This window comes from Gymnogyps californianus, chromosome 1 (assembly GCF_018139145.2).
Source record: "Gymnogyps californianus isolate 813 chromosome 1, ASM1813914v2, whole genome shotgun sequence".
NCBI classification, from domain to species: domain Eukaryota; kingdom Metazoa; phylum Chordata; class Aves; order Accipitriformes; family Cathartidae; genus Gymnogyps; species Gymnogyps californianus.
The window spans coordinates 83,760,977-83,782,015 of NC_059471.1; the positions used below are offsets into that span (position 1 = coordinate 83,760,977).

Consider the following 21,039-nt stretch of genomic DNA (forward strand, 5'->3'; position numbering starts at 1 on the left):
AAGACATTTTTGTATTTTGTTGCTAGACTTCTGCATTTTTAGTGACTTCTGTTAAGTTACAATGTGATTATTAATATGATTACTGAAATAATCTTTCATTTGGCTTTGCAGACTTGACAGAATCTGTCCTTCCAAAATGGTTATTTGAAAATGGTTCTCTCTTTCTGCATGGATATGATAAAGAGGGCTATAAATTATGTAAGTTACAGAGAATATAATATTTTTCAGTCATTGATCACTCTTTGTTTCCAGCATTTTGAAAAATAAACATTTTAAAAATAGAAGTGGGTACATATTGGCAACTGTTTGTACTAAAAATGATGAGAAGTTGGTAACTTCTTTCTTACCAAAGAGAGTATCTCTTCGGATCACAGAAGTGGAATGAGGAAACTTTATCAGCAGTTTTCAAAAATCATAAACCTTTATCCTAATTGTAATGCAGTTTTTAACTTTCCTGTTGAAGTGCATTGTTTCTGTATCTACTGTGGTGAATATATGGCTAGTATAAATGTTCATTATTACAGTGCACTGTCATTGCCTTTCTAGCAGCCCACATTCTTGTATACTTGCAGTGGTTCACAGGAGGTCTGCAATGGTTTTCTTGTTTTGTTCTTTTCATTTTTTTCTGATGTCATTGGAATGTTCAGTAACAGCATGGACAGCTGAGAATTGTTGGAGAATGAACTTGCAGGTTGTGTGATTGACTTCTAGCAATTAAAGAATAAGATTTGTAGGGAAACAGTAAATATTGCCTGAAATACTCCTGAGGTTTTTTTTATAGTGTATAATAGATGGTCAATATTATTTTCTATAAATTAGTCTGTTGTAACATCTCACATATTTACTTTTAATTAAGCTTAAATCTTATGAGGCAAAAGAGGCTTTTTAAACAAATCACTCATGAGGCTTTCCAAGCAGTGATCTTGAACCTTGAAAAAAAATAAAAAATTGAAATCTGAAATTCTGCTTTTCCTTGGTTTACAAGGGCTAGTTTGTACTTCCAGAAATAAACTAACAGTCCAATCTTTTACAGAAATGACTGTTTTAAACACCGATATACTAGTTAAAAAAAAAAAGACTAGAAAAATACAGCAACTGTCCCTTTTCTTATCATTGTAAGATATCAGTGCTGTATGAACAATTGCTGCTTTGTTATGCTTCATGATTAAGTAGTGGTGATACCTTTTATAGCATTCGGAAAGCTGAGCATGATTGTCCTGAGTTGTCCAATTTGGTGTGATTTGGGGCAGGGTGGGGGAAGAAGTAGAAAAAAACGTTACTTTCTTGCGTCAGTGCTTGGACTGAGAAAATCATGCAATTGTTTCATGACAAGAATGTGTAAGCCGAGTAAATAATGATTTCTGATTTTATTGTCACTGAAACGTAACTAATGTCTCAATTTTCCATACCTGAAATGTTTCTTGAATGTTATTTGGGTCAGAATATCTGACTTGGTATGTAAATTCAGATTCTGTCATAGTTAAGGGTTCCTGGTTAGTCAACATTTGAGAAATGTGTTTCTTGGGCCATGTGCTCCATTGTCATTCTGCTATGTAAAATAGACATTTTAAAGTATAAAGAAGTTCTTCAAGAATTATTGGTTACTTTCACAAGAGTCCTGTGTTTGAATAGGGGTATCTTCTTGAAACTCTGAACTTACAGCATCTACTTAGTATGCTATGTTTTAAAAAAAAAGTTTGGTTCTTTACAGGAGCCATAAAATATTTTTTATTTTCAATTGGAAGTAAAAGCCATGGAGAAGAAATCTCTTTTTTTAGTAAGACTTTCCAAGTTTCAGGGAGAAAAATATTAGAGTATATCTACAATTACGTTCAGGTCTTGTCTAATTTTGGTATTGTAGAGGTAACAAAAATAAAGGCTGCTCTTCACGTTGCTGCCCTGAATATTTCTTTTATCACTTCATTGTATAATCAGTACTTTGGTTTCAGACATTTTTATAAAGTCTGTTACTATGAAATACGCTACTTTTCATGGAAAAACTTGTCTCTGCATAACTCACTTCTTATCCCAGAAGGGTGTGTATTGAGCTTTCATTTATATGATGTTGCTCATCTTCTGGATTTTTTCATTTTATTTTAGAAAGGTCTGTTGCTTTTTATATAATTCATAATGTGTGTATAAATAGTTTTTCAAAACACATCAACTACAATGCTGTAGAAAACCTAAGCAGAAAAAGAAACATAAAGTTCACAACCACGACAATACTTAGAATATGTGCAGAACATATCATATGAGGACTGTGTGATTTAATTTGAAATTATGACATGATAATCTAGATAAGAAGTAGTCTTTAAATACATGAAAAGTATTTTTCCACTCTGCTGTTTTTTCTGTGCTGTAATTCTTTGTATTTTAAATTTTTAAAAAGTTCCGGTATAAAAACGTGAGCAAGGAAAAGGGGGTGTGTAGAAAGGTATGTAGTTGTTTTTTCTGGCTGTTCAGTGGCCACAAAATCAGTAGATATGTAGAATACAAACTCAGAGGTGTTAATAAATTTCAGTGCATCCTGTATAGTTGTGTAATGTTTTCTGTTAATTTGGATCTGTTGTTTCAATTTTTGTATGTGTTTTTCTTTCTTCTCACAAGTTTGGTTCAGAGTGAAACATCATACAAGAGATCCTAAACAGCAACTTGAGAAAAAGAAACTGGTAGCTTTTTGGTTAGAACATTATGCCAAGAGAGATCATGGAAAACCCTTAACAGTGGTATTTGATATGGCCGAAACTGGAATCAGTCACATAGTAAGTATTTTTATTGTGTTTTTCTGATTGCTTTCTGAATTCTTTAGCCTATGTCCCCAGAAAAAGGGGAGTCCCTGTGCAGTCGTCGACACTTAAATAACTTAACAATTGCTCACATCAGTTGATACGTAGAGCTGCTTCCTGTCACATGAGCAGTTTCCAAAATCTTTTGTTGCACAATAAACTTTAAGTCTCGTGCAGCACACTGAACACTTGCTTTTAGTTTGGTGACTGAGCCAAAGTGACTATATATAGTAGTTGCTCACCGGCTTGGTTTGTCAGTCATCGTGGATGACAGTACTAGAACTTAGTTTTTAAGCACCTAAAAGGCAATAGGCTAAGCCATCTCTTATTCTGAGTACAGTTGCTGCCATTTCTACAACAGCTCCATTTTCATTGTCATCATCTTTTTCGGATGAATCAGTCAGTCAAGAGCAAAGGATGTAAAAATGGGGTAATGGTGAAGCATTAAAACCCTTAGATGCAGTGGCTGAGATCTTTGAGAATGGCTGACAAGTCAGCATCTTCAGTTGACAATTCTGATCCTGGTCCTGCCTCTCCATCCTCCATGCTATGTATGCTGTCCCTGTATATTTAAATTGTGTTCATTTCTTAAGTCCCTGCATGCATCTCCACCCATTAAATTTCATTGTAAGGAGAAGTTAGCTGCACGCAACAGAGCAGTTCATCAAGTAGGCATTGCTTTCAGTATTCATCTTAACCAAATATAGCCCAAGTCTGTCTTTTCTCTTACTAACAAAACATGTTATTACGATGATGAGACTAATGTGGTGAAGAAATCTGCATGCTTATGGCTGTGTACAGATACAGAAAAAATGAGGGTGTCTGAATTTGAACAGATGTGATAGACTTCTGAATTGTAGGCCTGTCTATCAGACTCAAGTTTATACTTCTTCAGGAATAATATCTTCACCCCCTTTTCAGTTCCTTGTCCAACCTGTCAGCTTTACTCAGGACTGCTTCCTCCAAGCTTGACCTTACATGAACAAGAGATTCCAGCTTTTCATTCAGAAGAGGAGACATTTCTTCTAAGCAAAAGTTTTTATGCATTTCTAGATGTTCTTTAGGACTACAAAATGAAGGAGGAGCAGTAGTGTAGCTCAGTCACTTCTGTAAAAGTGATGATTATTCAAAAGGTTGCAATTAGGTAAGAAAATTCTAATGATTTTAAGAGTAGGATTTCACCTTTGCCTTGGAGGTAATTGGAGAACTGAATCATTAAAGAAGCCAAGAGGAATTAACTAGTTTTGGAAACTATTCCAGAAAACTGTGTCCCGTTTGTACAATAATTCATAAAATTCAAAGTTTCATCAGTTTTAAAAAGATTGCAGAATTAAGTACTTGAAATTCCATGTTCTAGGTATTTGGAAATAAGTATTAAAAAAAAAAAAAATTCCATACTACTTAGTCATGTGTAAAGTCAGTATTCTACTTTGGGAATTACTTAGAGATTTATTGTAGTTATACATAGGATTCGGTAATTCCCTGCCTGAAGTAAACTTCAGAGAATGTTGTAAGTTTAGATGCTCACTGGAATTTAGCAAACTGTTCATATATGTTACATGAAACTTAAATGTATTTGAGAACTGTTCCTGAATTGATGGTCTTAACTGTTCTTAAGTCCTGTGCCTATATGGAAAAGTGGAAGATTTAAAGAATGTGATTTGTGGGATTTTGAATTTTCAAAAGCTTTATTTATTGTCTCTTTGACCATAGTATCTCATAAACTGATCATGAAAACATTGCTGTGAAATGTTAAAATTTCCCCCAAACTCCTCCCCGTGGAATGGTCTTACTTTAAAAAACCAGTAGTTGAGTATCTCTTCATTTTCACTAAAGATTTCACAAAGCACATAAGTATCTGGTTTTACATGACCTCTGGAATTTTATAGTGTTCGAGGACATTCCATATTTGCTTTTGCTTCAGTGATTCTTGCACACTATCTGAACCTGTTGTAACTTGGCATCCATACACCTGCATTTCTTTGAAGGATGCTAAACTACACTGAGTTTGTAGTGTAGTAGCATCAACATTGTAGCATGTAGAGCGGGGTTTCTTCTAGTCTGACTGAGCTAGAGATTCAGCTCAGTGTGGTATTTTTCCATTGCGATGCAGAAATGCTATTTATTTCAGGATGCAAACAATTGCTTTAGGACATATTCCTTGTGAATAGTTTTTCTGATATGATGGATTTCAACCTACAAAACATACAAAGAAATACATTTGGTTCACTTGTTTAAGCATTTACTTTAGTAAATTTGAGATAGGGATCTTTTGCTGATGTCCATTGGTATACATATGTTGTATGTGTCAGCACTTCTATGAGGACCAGAATGCCAAACTGCTCCTTGTGGAGTTATTTGTAAATATATTGCAGTTGAAGACAGAATTGTCAACCACGTGCTGTGGGTATTCTATTTTTTGTGCTTCTTTTTCACTTCCCTTGCTTTGAGATGGAATTTTTGATCCCAATACTTTTTTCTCCCTTCTCAACACTCATCAGTATGCTGACTGGTTGCATGCTGTCATCTGGACTTTTTGTGTATTTTCTAGAAGTTTTTTTAATATGTGTTTTGCTCCTAAGATTGTTCTTTAGTTGGATTTAGGTATGTCTTGTTCAAAAGCTGCTCTTGTTATAGAGCAGAAGTTCCAGTTAATATCTGGATCACTAGATTTACTTAGTTCTGAGTGCACTAGGTGCAATCTTTGTTTTATGTTGTCACCTTTACAGTGAGTCTTTAAATTCACCAGATCTGGGGGGTTTTTTTGTGATCCACTTTAGGTATGAGTCTGGACATCAGCTTGTGTACAGCTTTATCTACAGTTGCTGTTAATACAGTCTGAATGATATACTACTACTACCAGTAGAACTTGATCTGGTTAATGGCATAGAATGAAGCTGCAGCTTACCTATTGGTTGAGGTCCTCTTCTGAAATTTGAAAATGAAAATGCATTTTTTTTTTTAAACTTATGTAGATTTAGGAGTGAATGTGTGTTGTAGTATCTCTTCCTTTAGGCCGGGTTTTCTACCTATTAGTATCTTTATAAGGAAAGCATAAGCACATACCCATAGTTTACTACAGACATCTTTACGATTTACTTTGTAGAAGCTTGTTTAGAAGATTAGAACAATATCACCTCCTGCATTTTTACTGATCCTAAACATGGACAACCTAAAATCAGGATTTTTTTTTTCTTTTTTTGAAGGGGTGGGGGGAGGTGACATTTGAGTAACTTTAATGTAGACAGATGAAAATCTACAGAGTTCTGTCATTCTCTTCAGCTCAGTTCAGTAAAGTACATTTCTGCTCCTGAAAGTGGGTGCTAAAATCTAAGCTGTTTTAGATTGCAAGATGGGAGATCTTGCCTATCACTACATATTTATAGATTTAATCTAATAACTCTCATAGATTGTCCATAGGTAAAAAAAAAAATTGAAATTTTTCTTACCAAATGCCGTGCTGTCCTGTTATTCTTACAGGAATGGCTAAAACTTGTATCTTGTTTGTTCTTTTTTTGTTGGTGTGGCAGGAATGCATTTAAATATAAACAAAAAGAAAAAAGCTTTCTTCCTACCTTTTCCAGGCAAGATGGTTAATGTTGCATTAGGACCTTGCAGCTGTGCAGTACAGGGCCACAAGCTTTTGGGAAGATACTTTGACAAATAAATATGGTGTAATTTAGTTTTGCAAGGCAGGATTGGTGGTCTTACCTGTGCCTTGAGAGCTGTCTATCCATACTCCTAAAGATAATACTGGAACCATGGTTTTATATAGCAAGAATAAAGGATTGTAATAAATTCTTTGATGTGAGAAAGCAACTTGATTTCGGTTTTATGGAGCATGTCCTGAAGCAACTTCTTTCCCGTGTCTTTGAGACTTCCAGAGACACAATCTCAGCAAGTGCTGTCCATAAGTGTCCCGTTGTAAAGTCTTGCTTTGTAGTTAGTATGTTTATCACAGAACAGGAGTATTTTTTAATGGCTGTTTGTAGCCATGTAAAGTAATTGATAAATTTTATCCTAAAAGAACTTGGATTTCTGTGTTCCTTTCCAGACCATGCTTCATTTGTTTGTTCCATTGCTATGGACATCTACTATGTCAGCTTTTATCACTGGTATGCAGCCAGGTAATTCTGATAGCTCATGCCTTGTTGCACCAGTTCAGGTAACTAGAATAGATGCAGTTATTGAATGGTCTGCTGAAATCTGTACTTCTAATTCCAGACTTCCATCAAAATAATGGATCCATCCTGCTAATATCTGATAGTGCTGCTTTTGGATAGGCAGTGCAATAAAGAGCAGCATCCTTGTTAATGAACAGGAGATTCTAATCATTGCTTGGAAATCTATCACTGTGTTTATGCTATTAAATGAAAGATACTGCATTTGGTACAAGCAACAGCCAGTTGTGATAAATGCTTCTATTAAAGGCTACCTTCTTCCTCTAAAGATATCAAGCTTGCAGTTAGTTTCTAGTTACTGAAGCTACTAATAAAGCTTTCAGGTTGTGAGTAATCCTCTTATACAGGGTGTTGGGGTTTTTTCCTCTCTGTCTGCAAATGTTGTAATAGCATGTCTACATCGCTCTAGGAGCCTGTTCCCCATAGCACATTTACTGTAACGACAGGCTTTGGATCCTCCATCAGCAATATATTTTGTACTATTTCTCAAAGTAGTAGCAGTAGTGGTCGCTCCTGTTAGAAGGACTGGGGAAAGTATGAGTACTCGTGGCAGGCTTCCCACCTAACCAAAGTACCTTATTGTGGTAAGGTATCTCTTACTTTATTATCTATACCGGTTTCATAAAATGCCTTTTTTGCCCTTTACTGTGTAGTCAGTTCTGTTATACCTGGATTTTGCAAAGGAGACTTGGCGGTACTATTTCTGTGCAGCTGCTCATTGGATGGAAGCACCCTGAAAATGGGCGGTATACGAGCAGCTCTTTTGGGTGCTGCCTCTGCCCACAATTTCTCTGTGTACCACAAACTAATACTAAAACAAAAAATTCTCTTAGAAGGAAAACTTACTTTTTTTCCTCTGGAAGATCCTGAGTGCAGTTGTATATCGAACAATATGCAAGATAAGTTATTGAAGGGAAATTTCAGTATGTTTAGTGCTCTCCCTTGTAAGGCTTTAAGGTAATGTGTCAAGCTTCTCTAGTGCTAAAGGTTTATTTTTCCTGTATCTTTCCTGTACAGCTTAAATCCTGTTAATACTCTGCAGTAGTTTAGATACCTAACTTACTGCATTGATAATAGGCCTGTTGACTTCTGTCTTAGATCATAAAGCTAAGTTTAACCACAATCCTGCAGCAATTTAATGAAGTAAAAAACATTGCATTAAGTTTGGATGATGTTTGTAGTATGTGTAAAATTTGAATGTAGATGATTACAATATAAGTATCTTGTGCCATTCAATAAATGCTTTAACTTAACTAAGCCTGTATTTTTAATGTTTTGATTTACATTGCGTTTACTCTGTGCTTTTATTTTAGGACTTGGATTTTGTTCGGTTTATTGTCAACTGTTTTACAGATTATTACCCAAACTTCCTCAGTAAGTATTGAATATTAAATCTTAAGCACCGTAGACTTGTGTAATAAGAGCATTTCATAATATTACAGATGATGGGGGAGACTAAGTCTTTTTGTGTGTGCTTTATGTGGTAACTGCGTGGAACACATAGACGTTACAGATTCAGAATATTTTTGTGCTCATAAGTCAGCACAACTTTGTATTGTAAATAAACTTTACATTTGTCAAAAATCAGCTGGCTTTTCATGAAATAATAATTTAAGACATGTTTTTACAGATTGAAAATTGATATAAGCATCCAGTAGTACTGAATTGGCCTGTTTTTTCCTTTGCTTCTTGTTACTTGGGTAGAAGCTTTGCAAACTTGCATGACAGTTTGTATCCTTTAGAAGTCTTCAGGGGACAAAGAATGAATGGCTATAGAAAATCTTAGGGAGCAATGGTTTACTCTGAACAGGAATAAGACATGTTTGTGTGCACACTTGGAAAAACCTGCATACTTGCCTGCTAATTTTTTTTATGGATAGGCAAACGCCGAATAGTTTTTGCTAGCTCATCTTAAATGAGTTACAAATTTTAGGTGAAAATGTGTCTGAATATTGAAATTCTGTACAGCAACTGCTTAAACTCTGAATATTAGATTTCAGCTTGCTGATCAAAGTTCAAAACTTTGATCAAATATCACACTTAAAGGCAAGTGCAACATTATGTTTTTGTATTTTTGACATTCAAGAGAAGAATTTTGGGACGCTTCTGAGTCAAAGTACTAATTTTTCAGACTTCTCTGCTAAAACAAAGAAAACTTGGAAAAAAATGTAGATTTACAAAGACTCTTGCTATTTGCTTCTTTGGGAGGAACAGGTGCTGAATATACCTGTTAAACTTTCTTTTCCATTCAATAGTTGCTTTTCTAGGTCAGATTGAGATCTTACCTTTCTCTGCCTTATTTGGGGAGATTACTGATTGGTAACAGTATGTCAGAAAAGTATCTCAGAGAAGTGCATAAACAGTGTATAACTTAGAATTTTATTAACTGTTTTCCAAGCAAACAGCTAATGTTTTTATATAGTAATAGAAATAGGTTTATACGTGTTAAAAACAATTGTACAAAATTGCTTCTACAGGGAAGTGAACATGGACGTTTCTAAAAATAAGTATTCACTTTTTACATGACCATTACTGCTGTGCTTTGTCTTAAACAGAGAAATACGTAAAACTTGGTATTCAGATTATTTCCTTTTCTTTGTCTTTTCAGCAAAGATAGTGATCTTTGAAATGCCATGGATAATGAACGGTGAGTTGTTGTTTGGTTTTGTTTGGTTTTTTTAATTGTGATAACTTTTTAAAATTAGTGGCATAAATAGGAAGCATTTTTCTGCTCTGTGTAGATACAGCTGAATGGTGGAATTTGTTAATGCATCTTTAAATCTGTCAATTCATAGGTTGCATACTTTTTGTTTTTCCTTCTAAGCATTGTGGTTTGGATCATACTTTAAATGGAGTCCGTATTCATCCTGTTATCTTTAAAGCTTGGGAGACCTTGATAAATAGTCTATTCCTTGAATGTTTCCAACTGTAATCCTTTCAAAGCTAGATCTGTTCATGATTTAGGAATCCTATCATCAACAGATGGTGGACACTTACAACCAGCTGAAAACTAGAATACACAATTTAAGATAGATGCCTGACACTGATATTGTTACATATGTTTTGATGTGTGTACTTCAATAATTATCTTTAATTATAGTGTACAGGATAAACATGTTATTCCTGTATTTTTACCATATCAATACATATTTTTATGCTGGCTTTGTATTTTTCTGTGTATTCATGTTTTACTGTCACTGAAATAACTAGGGTATTTGAAAATACTCTGTAGATCTAAACAAGTGTCCTTTAAAGCAGCAAAACATTTCAACTAGGAAGAGTGTATACATATCTTTCTCAACCTCCCTCACTCAGATTTGGAAATACAATTGGTTTGACCCCCTCAGTACTTCCTGGGCTAAATTCCAAGACAACAAAGTTGTCATTTATTAAATCAAAGATACTCTTTCCATGAAAGTCTGTGGTCTATCTGCATTCATCTGTGGAAAAGTATATGTCCATAAAATATTTTCTCTGTAAATAATACTCTTTCCTTGCACTGTTTATCCCCATTATAATAGATACTTTCAGAGCAGGTCCTGCTATATCTTATGGGATGTAGCTCACTTGTGTTCTATAACGTCTACCAATACACTGCAAAAACAAATCCTTCCTGACAACTTATGTATACCTTTTGTTTTTTTTTAAAGCTGCTTTTAAAATTGTGAAGGGTTGGCTTGGCCCAGATGCAATAAGCATGTTAAAGTTCACAAACAAGAGTGATGTACAGGAATACATCAGTGGAGAGTATCTGCCACCTCACATGGGTGGAACTGTAAGTATATTAACATTTCATGGTCCTTTTGTGATAGATTGAGACATGCCTGTATAAATTATATATGTGGGGTTGAGAGTTGGCACTTCATGGATGTGAAATTTCTTGAAATTGTTCTGCCAATGATAATTTGTAAATCATATTAATATAAAATAGGTTAACTTCATGAGAATTTGATATCTGGCAGTCTTAAGTACAGAAATAATTTTTCTGAATCATTCATCCACTTTCAGGTCATTGGAAACCACTTAGTTTTTCAGACCTTTTAAAAAAAAAAAAATCCATTTTAAGTGTCATTCTTCCTTCTACTCTTTTTTCCTTCCACCTGATGAATTAGAGATTGTGTGTTGGTTTATGAAACAAGTTCTGTGAACAGAAAATAGGTTTCATGGCCCTCAGAGTTCTCATCCTGCTCCAAAGCTATGACTCAGTAAAGACAATCATATTGCAATTATTTTTCCTTGGTTGTCTCTAGGGCTGCATTTTAAGACCTGGCTGTAGAAGATCTTTTTTAAGAGTATATTAGAGCCCCAAAGAGTATGCTACAATCCAGTATCACTTTAACAGAACCTATTCTAGTGCAATCTAAATAGCAAAACAGCACAAGCATCTTGTACAACAGGTTTCACTTTTCACAAAGCTAGTAAATCAGTTTGCATAATCTTTATAATAGAATTTGCAGAAAGAGGGTGTTTTTCCTTTAAAGTTTTTGTAGACCATTTATGGTAGTGGAATAAACCCACTGTAGAGGAGTTATTTTCACTTGTTCTTTTCAGGTTTTTTTTCCTGAAGTGTTTTTGGAGTTACAGCAGTAACAATATGGAGAAAAGGAAGACTGTGCTTCATCAGTAGTAGGAGAGGCCATATTCCTTTGTATATAAACTGAAGGTAGAGTTCTGGTAGCCAGAACATATGAAACTTGTTTTGGGAACATGAAAAACAAGGTAACTTAGTCTTTTATTTGACTGAAAGTAGCAGCCTTTAAAAAGTGCTTTTGCACCGGACTCTTGAAGAAAAGATACCCTCTTTCTCCATGGAAAATTGCTTCTCAAACTCCCCAGTCTCATGTAAGAACTTTCTCATGTTAAAGAAAGCTGAAATTGCTGAACTTCAGGAGTGGGCATTGAGGGAAGGGCTGATGATGTCTGAAGTGGCTTCAGTAAGGATTTGAATGAGGTGTAGCAGTGGTTCTGGGCCTAGCTCCCATGGTGTTGTCCTATTGTTGCAATAGAGGGGAAAGTTCTTTCCCTCCTCCTTAGAGCTGAAAATCTCCTGTCTGCTTTTTAGACCATATTACCTGATAGCTAATTACATCTTTAAAGAAAGAACTTGTGGCTTTGCTAAATATCCTCCTGAGTGGCTGGTTGAGCACACAATCTTAGAGTTACCTTTTATCCTGCCTTGGTCCTGAAAGGTCTCATTGCCAGTTAGTGATTGTTGACCAAGTTGGCTTCATGTTGCCCGTATTCTAAGAGCATTAACAAGTTCCAGAATCATGGAGGCAGCTTATCCAAACCATTTGTCTGTGGTAGTAAGTTGCAGTGAGAGAAATAAACTAGAATAGGAGTAAACTTGCTTGACAAGGACTCCAGGGGTTTTGACAACTTCAGAAAAACAGCTATATCTCTGCATATTGAACATATATCTCTGTATTTTGAACCAGCAGATGTTTTGTCTAACTACTGAGTCTCTTTGGTATTTAGCCACTTCATGGGTGTTTTGAACTTTTAACCTCAGAATTGTCATCATCTGGAAGCATTGTTAGTGAATAGTCAGACTCCAAAGTCATGCTCTGGATCTTCCTTCTAAAGATTTCTTCAGTGCATACAGTAAAGCAGGATTTTGCATCTCTCTGATAGCAAGGAGTTTTTCAGTGACCAGAAGACAGACAACTTACTGACCTTTTCTCAGAATTTAATTTTTCTTGATGTGGTTAACCTTAGCTCCTCTTGAGGCAACTAGATAGAGTTCATTCACCAGTATTAGTGTTGTCAGGCCTGTATTCTTAAGGCAGTATCTGACTTGCACAAATTAATTCCCTCCATTGTCCACTCAACTGTTTGGTGGTTTGGTTTTTTTTTGCCTCCTTCTAATTCTCTTTCTGTCGTCTTTGATTTCCATGCATTTAGGAACAGATCATCATATTTGCAACTAGCATAAAGCAGGTGAAGAGCACAGCATATCTGTTCGTCCTTTGTACTCAGTACAGTAGCCATAAGTAGATTCTCATCCTCTTTCTGCTGTGTTCCCTACTAGGATCCATGTTGGAAGAGCTAGGTCTTGCCAGATGTAAACAACTAGTGGAGCAGGTCATTTGGCTAGCTACTTTGGGGAGATACAGAGAATGTAAGTGCAGTGGAATCTAGGTATCCAAGAAGAATGTTAGAGACTAGTTTTGGAATTAACAAAAAATCTATTTTGGAAATAGAATTAATAATTTTGAACTTGGAGTCAATGATTATTTTGCTTAATTAAGGGAACTGTTCTGTGTCTCCGTTGGAAGCCTTCAAGCTTCAATATCTCAGTCAAATTATCTTTAAGTATGTTTTGTTTTTACTCTGGCTCTGAGTCACTCAAAGGATGAATCTGAGGCTTTCCTTAGCATGAAAATCCTTCAATCAACTGTCAGCCAGCTGAGAACGGAGAAAAATTACTTGCTTGATTTTAGACAACTAGTGGACAAAGATGTCTCCAGAGTATCAAAAGCATTAAAACTAATTATGGAAAACAGAAACCTGGATTTTGCAGGACTTTGGAATATAAATTTAACATAAGTTCCATTCAAGTCCTTATCAGTGTCTGTTGGCTGTGGCTACTACCATACTGCTAATCAAGAGGGGCTACACACTGTGTACCTGGCTCTGAGTTGTTCTTGTCCACAGTGCACAGAGGTCCCTCTCTTTGTAGCAAGTTTGTCTTGGAGAACTTGTCAGAATTGCCCAAAACAGATCTAGGAGCAAGCTAATGATAGTCAGTCTGGAAAATTAGGGTTAGGTGCTCACAAGCCACTTGCTAATTGTTTTCATTTAGTAATAAATGTATTCTAAGACATTGTTTTCCTGGATTCCCAATCTGTCATATCCCACATTCTACTGTTTCCAGCTGTTGATATTGATGGTGGAACAGTCCAATTCTTAAGGCATACATGTTTCTGACTGCCCAGGGAGATTCATTGCCTCTTCAATAACATTTTGTGCAAGACTGATATACATACAGTGTACACATGGATGCAACACATGTACATACAGTAGGGTTTTAGTTTGTGTATTTGCCCAGTTTTCCTGTGTCAGAGATGGATTTAACAAGGACGAATTGCCCAAGATACCCTCCACTGGTGCCAATATTGAACAATGTGTGCAACTAGAATGCTGTGCTCTTCACCTGGGTATCTGAATGGATAGCCCATAGCTTGTTTTCTTGGAAGTACCTTTTGTAGAGCAGCAGTCTGAAGTTAAGACATCACTAGGCATTTTGTGTGTGATTTCATGGCCACTGTGTACTTGTAATCTTAGAAAACATCACTACTGTGATTAAGATATCTCTACCACAATTGCCAAACATAGTGAAGTCTCTACATCTGCTGTAAAAGAAAGCCATTAGTCTATAGAATGGATGTATCAAGCATCAAATAAATCTGTCTTGTTTACCTGTCTGAGGTTTTCACCCTGTTAGTAGACAAACCCATGTCACTGAAACTTACGGACTGTGATTGGGAAGTGTGGGACTTTGAGTTGTCCCAGTGATGAGATTCTGTTCAGCTGCTGAAGCTACCCAGCTTTGTGGATTAATGCGGCCAAGTGAAATATGCAGCAAAGTTAACATCTCTTTATGAAGGTCGCTTTGTCATACGCCCTTCATCATATGCTGGAAGGGAGTGAAAAGCCTTTTTATCAGTTTGGCTAAGGGTAAGCAGGCTATTTCTGCCTTGTATTTGCAAATGGAGGATGTCAATATTCTGCAAGCCTACTGTTAACGTTTCTAACAGTCTGGAGTCTCTTCTTCTAATAGTGAATTAGTCTGTTACTGATAATTAAAGCTTGTTCTTTAGGCCCTTAATAGGATATTGCTTGAGCCAGTGGATACCCATTTCATTCACCTAAAGGTCTGTAACTGTTCCTTCAGCCTGAAGAATAGGAGAGATTTAGGCCTTGATGATAGATTAGCAGGAAGTGTGCTGTTTTGTTTGGGGTTTCTTTGAATGGACTCATATAAGGTTTTTCCTTCCCCTCCCCCCCCCCAACATCACATATTCTTTGATTTGAGAAAATGTACTTGCTTATGGAGAGCTCTATTGAAACACCTTTTTTTAACTCCCTGCTGGTAGCATAGTTTGGGAACTGTGGGCATGACTCAAGTCTGCCTCACAGGAGTCAAAGCTATGTTATTTTCCTCCTCCACTGGAAAAGCTGACAGACTAATTCAGTTTACTTGGGGTTTAAAACTGTTTGAAAATGCAGTAGGAACAGAGATCCCTGTTTAAACACTGTTTCTAACATTAGATGTAATAAAACTATTTTGAGAATGTCAAGAGAATTTCTAATTAGCAAAAACTGTTTTTTACTGGTCTTCCAATAGAAAAGATATCCTTACCGTAGAAGCATTGAGAACTTCAGTATGCTGCTTCTGCATTACTCGGATGTCTTGAATACAGTCTTTAGATTGATTTGGCATTCCAAAGACTGAGGTCTGAGTTGCAGGATATGTTAAAGGTCCACACACTAGGTTAAACTTGAGGGATTGTTTGGGATTGTTTCGTGGTTTTGGGTTTTGTGTTTTCTTTTTTTATTTTAAAACTGTGGTTATTATGAAACTAAAATACAAAGAACAAGAAGTTTTTCATCACTTTTGGAACATTCTTTAGAAATAGCTGTCATAGATTTTAAACCACGTTTCATAGAACTAAGAGCAAAACTTCAGCATTAAGACTGAATGATCCTCGATAGACCAGATTCTGCAATTCTTCTGTGACTATAAATAACAACAGTGGTTACAATTTAGTGGCTTCATTGGGTGACTGTATTTATTTGACTATTGATAAAATAAAAACTATTGGTAGTGTCAGCTTTCTTCACAGGGGTACAACTTAAAATGGATAAATGAAACATAAGTCATGTGAAACAAAAGTTAATTGATAGTATTTCCATTAAAAAAATACTAGAGAAGGCACTTCTCATCCTCCTAAATAACTACTCCTCTAAAAATCTCCTTATGTTTTAGGATTCTTTCAAGTACAGTTATCCTCCATTGGTTGATGATGATTTTCAAACTCCTTTATGTGAAAATGGGCCCATTACTAGTGAAGATGAGCATGAAAGTAAAGAAGAGATAGATGCAGACACCAAGGAGACTGGGGAGCTGAATGAAGAACAAAACCTTAATCAGAAAAAGGTATCTAACTCTGAAGGTTGAGGCAAGACTAGTTAAATGGTTACAAAGTGGGACAGGAGGCATATAATTTTTGTTTCTTGTCTGGCTTTTGCTTTGATTGGTTTTTCTTAACACTTTTTTTTTCTGCCCTCCAGTTTGACAAAAGAACCCAGTAAAACTGAAAATTATACTTGCAGTTTCAACCTTGCTTCTTAGTCTGTTAAGACCAGTTTCATGCTTCTGAATGAGTAAAATGTGTACCAAATATTTAGTGTATCTCTGGAATATAGTGAATTGTACAGTAAAATTTAAAAGGGTTTTGTGTTTTGTTTTCAAAGGTTATGTTTTTCTAGTTGGTTTATTTTTAATCTTGGGATATCTAGTGGTGTACATCTTAAAATACATCTAGTTTTGTCAGATGCTTAAGTCAGTATGTACATGAGAAAATATTAACAGTTAAATATACTTTATCGGATGTTAATTTGTTTTCTTAAATTATTGATAAAATCTCAACATGTCAAAGTTTTCACTTAGTCTCAGGAGAAATTGTATCCCTAATCCATCAATCCTGTTTTACAATATAATCTTCCTGCAGTGGTGTTTATCCAGAAATATAAAGGCATTGTTTTACACAAGTACATATGAAGTGATATTTAGGAATATGCAAGGATAGTCAGTGGGGATATTGCTCTTGAAAACAGTAGGAAAAATCTGAAATTCACCACTTCAGTGCCACAATAAATTTTGGAATATGAATTGCAAAACTTCTGTTTAATGGAGTAGAATATTTTAATATTACAATTTCAGTTTCATTTACTGTTTTAAGTTTTTGTCAGAATAATTTGGAACACACAGCTCAGTTTCAGTAGTCCAGTTGTTCTTTGCAACTTGGCTGGCTATTCAAAAAAAGATAATTTCACTGACCTTAAGGCCAAAAGGAAGCATTACGTAACCATGGTGACTTCCTGATGGTTAGACTCAGTAGCTTGTTTTGGTTGTAGCATATCTTCCAAGCTCCAATTCTCAGATTCACATTCTCAAATGTGGAGAATACCTGTTCGGTGTGTGAGTTGGCTTTGGTGCTTAATAGCCTCAGCGTGTGTTTTGTTTTTAATTTGCTTGGCTGACTTCAGCTTTCTACTTAAGGGGTGTTTTTACTTTTTTCACTCTAGAAAATACCATAAACCAAATCTTTTTTTTTAATACAGTATAATCAAGCTGCTACTCAATCTTTTCAATGAACTAAGATTGACATTTATGCTCATCATGTATTAATTAATCTTAAGGCATGTTTAAGGCCTCACCTTTAACATACTTCTAAAATGTCAGACCATATCTCACTGTTGTTGGTACTGTTTCTGTAAAAAGTAGATTATTGTTTTGCTTCAACTCACTATTCTTCTGTTCACATATTTAAGAATAATACTTGTTATTTCTTCCACAGCAAGTACACCATTGTTGGCCACTTCAATGTTATATTCTTTTCCAAAATGTGTTTTTCAGAAATACTCCCTTATTGTCTCAGAATGGTTGGCATTTCTTATTTACAAGTTAATTATTTTTTACTTGACTGTGTCTAAATATATATTCAAATATTTTTTTTTTAATAAGGCCAGCTTCCAAACTAACAGATTTCAGGTGATCTGTGAGATACTGTCTTCATTATTTACTGCACTACCAGTCTTTTGTGACGACAAGAGTCTGCATATAAGAATGAATCTGATTTATTTTATATATTTATGCCTCCTCTATCCCATAGAAGGGCCTATTTCTTTCCACAGAGTAGAGGGAGCCATTAGTGATAAACTTGGTTAGTAAGTGCCAGTCCTGTAGATGCCTCCACCTTTAATGTGTGCTATAGTAATATTTTCTAAGGTAATTTTAGTTAGATTTATGTAGAATAAAGCCCAACACATAGCTAGTGCAGTGTATTTACACACTAACCTTTTACTATAACTGTAATTATAAAAAGGAAAATCAAATTGCTGTGTGGTTTCTTTTTATAAAACATATTTTCTATGAAATTTTTTATTCCTTTCATTCCCATACTTCTAATTTACATAAACTGAATTATCTTCATGTCTTCTCTCTGTATTTTAAGTGGAATAAAAACAAGGCTAAGCGTACTGTTCAGCTAGCTGATCATGAGTCATGATGTCACTAATTCTTCCAGTGTTCTGTATTTCCTCCCCCTCCCCATTTTGCACTTAATTCCAGAGTTCTTTCATTTTTTTACAATAAGGTGTCCAGGCCTGCTGACATGTATTATCTTAATGTGATAGAGGAAAACCCTCAGAACCTAAGATATCTGCAGTTTTGGATGTACAAATTCAATCAGCGTTATTTAAGTTCTCCAATACTTCAGAGTTCCATCTAAAAGCAGTGAAGATATGTTTAGCAGCGCTGCAGTGCAATAAAGTGTGGAATTGTTACTGTGTGTTCTGTTCAGTGTTGCAGTGATTGTATTGGGGTGTCTGTTAAAGTTTTGTGGTGGAAGAATAACATCAGTGCTTTATAATCTTAAATATTTGAATACTATAACTTAACGTGTCTGGAGTTTTAAAAAATAACCAACTTGAGCATCAGGAAAATACATGGAAAAAAACAAAGCAGAAGTTTTGTTTCGTGCATGTTTAATACATTATGTAACTTCTATAACAAATCATTTTATTCAGTGGACTTCAAGCAGCTTCAGGGAATGAATACATACTGAGCTTGGTCTGTAATATATAAATTGTTGAAATAAGCCTCCTCATATTCTTTGAAATACCTGCATGATTCTGTAACTTGTGTAACCCAAGTTTCTAGTTAATCATTATAACTATCATTTTTACTCAGATTAATTCTATAGAACAAATTTCCAAATCAGAGGAAACTGACAAAACAGAGATCAAACCAAAAAATGCAAAGAAAGCATTAACCACTTTTAAAGGACCTTTATTACATATCAGGTAATAATAATCTTCTTTAATTTTTTTTTTACAATGTGCCTTGGACACTTGAGTACTGAACTAGGTTTTCAAAATAACCTATTTTTTCAGACTATTAGAGGAAAACAAGTTGTAAACATCCTTTTAAGAATTATTTTTACAAAGCTGAAAGGATTTTTCGGTTTTACATGTTTTCAGTGAATCTTTTCGTGTCACCATTGGCATGCTTTTTGTACTAATTAGTAGGTGTAGATTTCATAGAATCATAGAAGTATTTTATGGTTTCATTTATATTGAAAAACTGCCTGTCACTGGATTTAGTTAAACCTGTGCTCATCTGTAATGAGAGCAGTGGATTGATATTGATTGCATTGGCTTAAGAAAAAACTGCATTTACAAAGACAGCTTTCACTGTTCAATCTTGCTCGAATTCTTTTAACTTAAGATGGTGTAAACGTCTACACTAGTAGTTTGCACCAATTAAACTTAATGAATGGGTCCAGTTTATTTTGTGTGGGAAGTATAAATGGCATATCTGCTCAGAAGATTTTGTCATCCAAGATGCTTACATCGTGCAGTTTATCTGCTTTTTATCATTAAACTAGGGGGGGGAAAAAATCAATTGGCCAATATCACTTTTTTTTCTCACTGCCTTTCAGGTTAAGATGCTTGTTTAGAAATTAATTTAGATGTTAACTTCTATTTTCACTTCCAGTTTGCTATTAGATGAATGAAGAAAATATCTAATTTATAGGTAATTCCTTAGCTAATTTTGTAAGTGCTGTACTGAATTAGTTTTGGAATGAATTTGAATAATGACTTGCTCATTAGCATCAAAAAATATTTTGTATGTGTCAAATTTTCCTGGTTTTGAAATGAAAATTCTTTATAGTCCTTTGTTCAAAAACCTCCTCTGTATAGACTTAGTTTCTTGTATGGCAGGACAAAGGCATAGACTGCAGAATTGTGATTTTAAAAGAATGTTTAAAATCTTCTGTCCCTATGACAAAAGAAGCTATGTTCTTCCATCCACTTTAAAAAAACCATAACCAAAAAAACCCACAACCCAAACCACAAAGCTAACAAAAAAACCACAAGCAAACAACCGAAAAACCCCCAAACAAACAAAAACAACACCCAAAACCCCCACACAAACTGCACCTTTTTTCTCTTAAAATTTTTCAAGTTCTACCATTGGAATAGAAGTGTTGGAGTTCATGTAAATTACATGAATGAGTAAACTTAGTCAAGTATAGAGGTGCTAATACTTGTAGTCTTGCTATCATGGAAAATAAAATACTGGTGTCTCCATTGTCCTTGTTTGGTTTTTTTAAGTAAGCTCTTCAGAGTATGTGCAGTTGTTGCTCTCTATTAATACTCTAACTCTGTAGAAGCTAGAACGAGTTTTTATTTCCCTGGAATCTTTCTCAGGACACTGAACTGAAATGTGATAGTTGAACTGATAGTGTATAGTGCCATTTTTTATAACTAGCCACAGGCACCTATCTCAGAGACTATAAGCTCTGCCAGTATAATTAGCTTGTGTCCTTGCTGATACCAGCATTGCCCTGTGAAGGAAGCAGCCTAGACCCTGACTGGGAAGCTGAGGCACAGCAGCTCTGGCACCATGCGCCAAGAACTGGCAGCCTTTCTGTGCCTCTCTGCTGCTGCAGGAGACTCAGTGAGGCCTCTTAGACCCCCTGCAAGGATATTCCTTACCTACCACTGCTTAGTACTTGTTGGCTTTGGTGTGTGACCAAAGCTGGGTACTTGTGCTCTTCTGTTTCTTGTATTTGTAGTCATACTCACTAGTTGTCTGTCTCCCTGGTTTAGACCACTATTGCATTTGCCTTGCATACCTTACTACGAAAGACTGGTCATTGTTGACCTTCCTCCTCAATAAATGAATTTATTTGGTAAGACAAAAAGCAGCTGTTTACTTGCACTGTCTGGCAGAAGACTAGCTCATGTTGTGGTGTACTTTGAGATGAGAATTTTTA

At 35.4% G+C, this 21,039-nt stretch overlaps 1 protein-coding gene across 1 annotated transcript in view; it reads left to right on the top strand.

Moving 5' to 3' along the window:
* The window catches only part of MOSPD2 (motile sperm domain containing 2), a 39,064-nt gene that overhangs the window by 10,132 nt on the left and 7,893 nt on the right, over positions 1-21,039 (top strand). Inside the window, exons 4-10 of the mRNA XM_050898154.1 lie at positions 112-198; positions 2,608-2,762; positions 8,281-8,341; positions 9,576-9,614; positions 10,618-10,742; positions 15,960-16,130; positions 18,948-19,060. Coding sequence (XP_050754111.1) covers positions 112-198; positions 2,608-2,762; positions 8,281-8,341; positions 9,576-9,614; positions 10,618-10,742; positions 15,960-16,130; positions 18,948-19,060 — 751 coding nt within the window. The remainder of the gene's footprint in view (positions 1-111; positions 199-2,607; positions 2,763-8,280; positions 8,342-9,575; positions 9,615-10,617; positions 10,743-15,959; positions 16,131-18,947; positions 19,061-21,039) is intronic.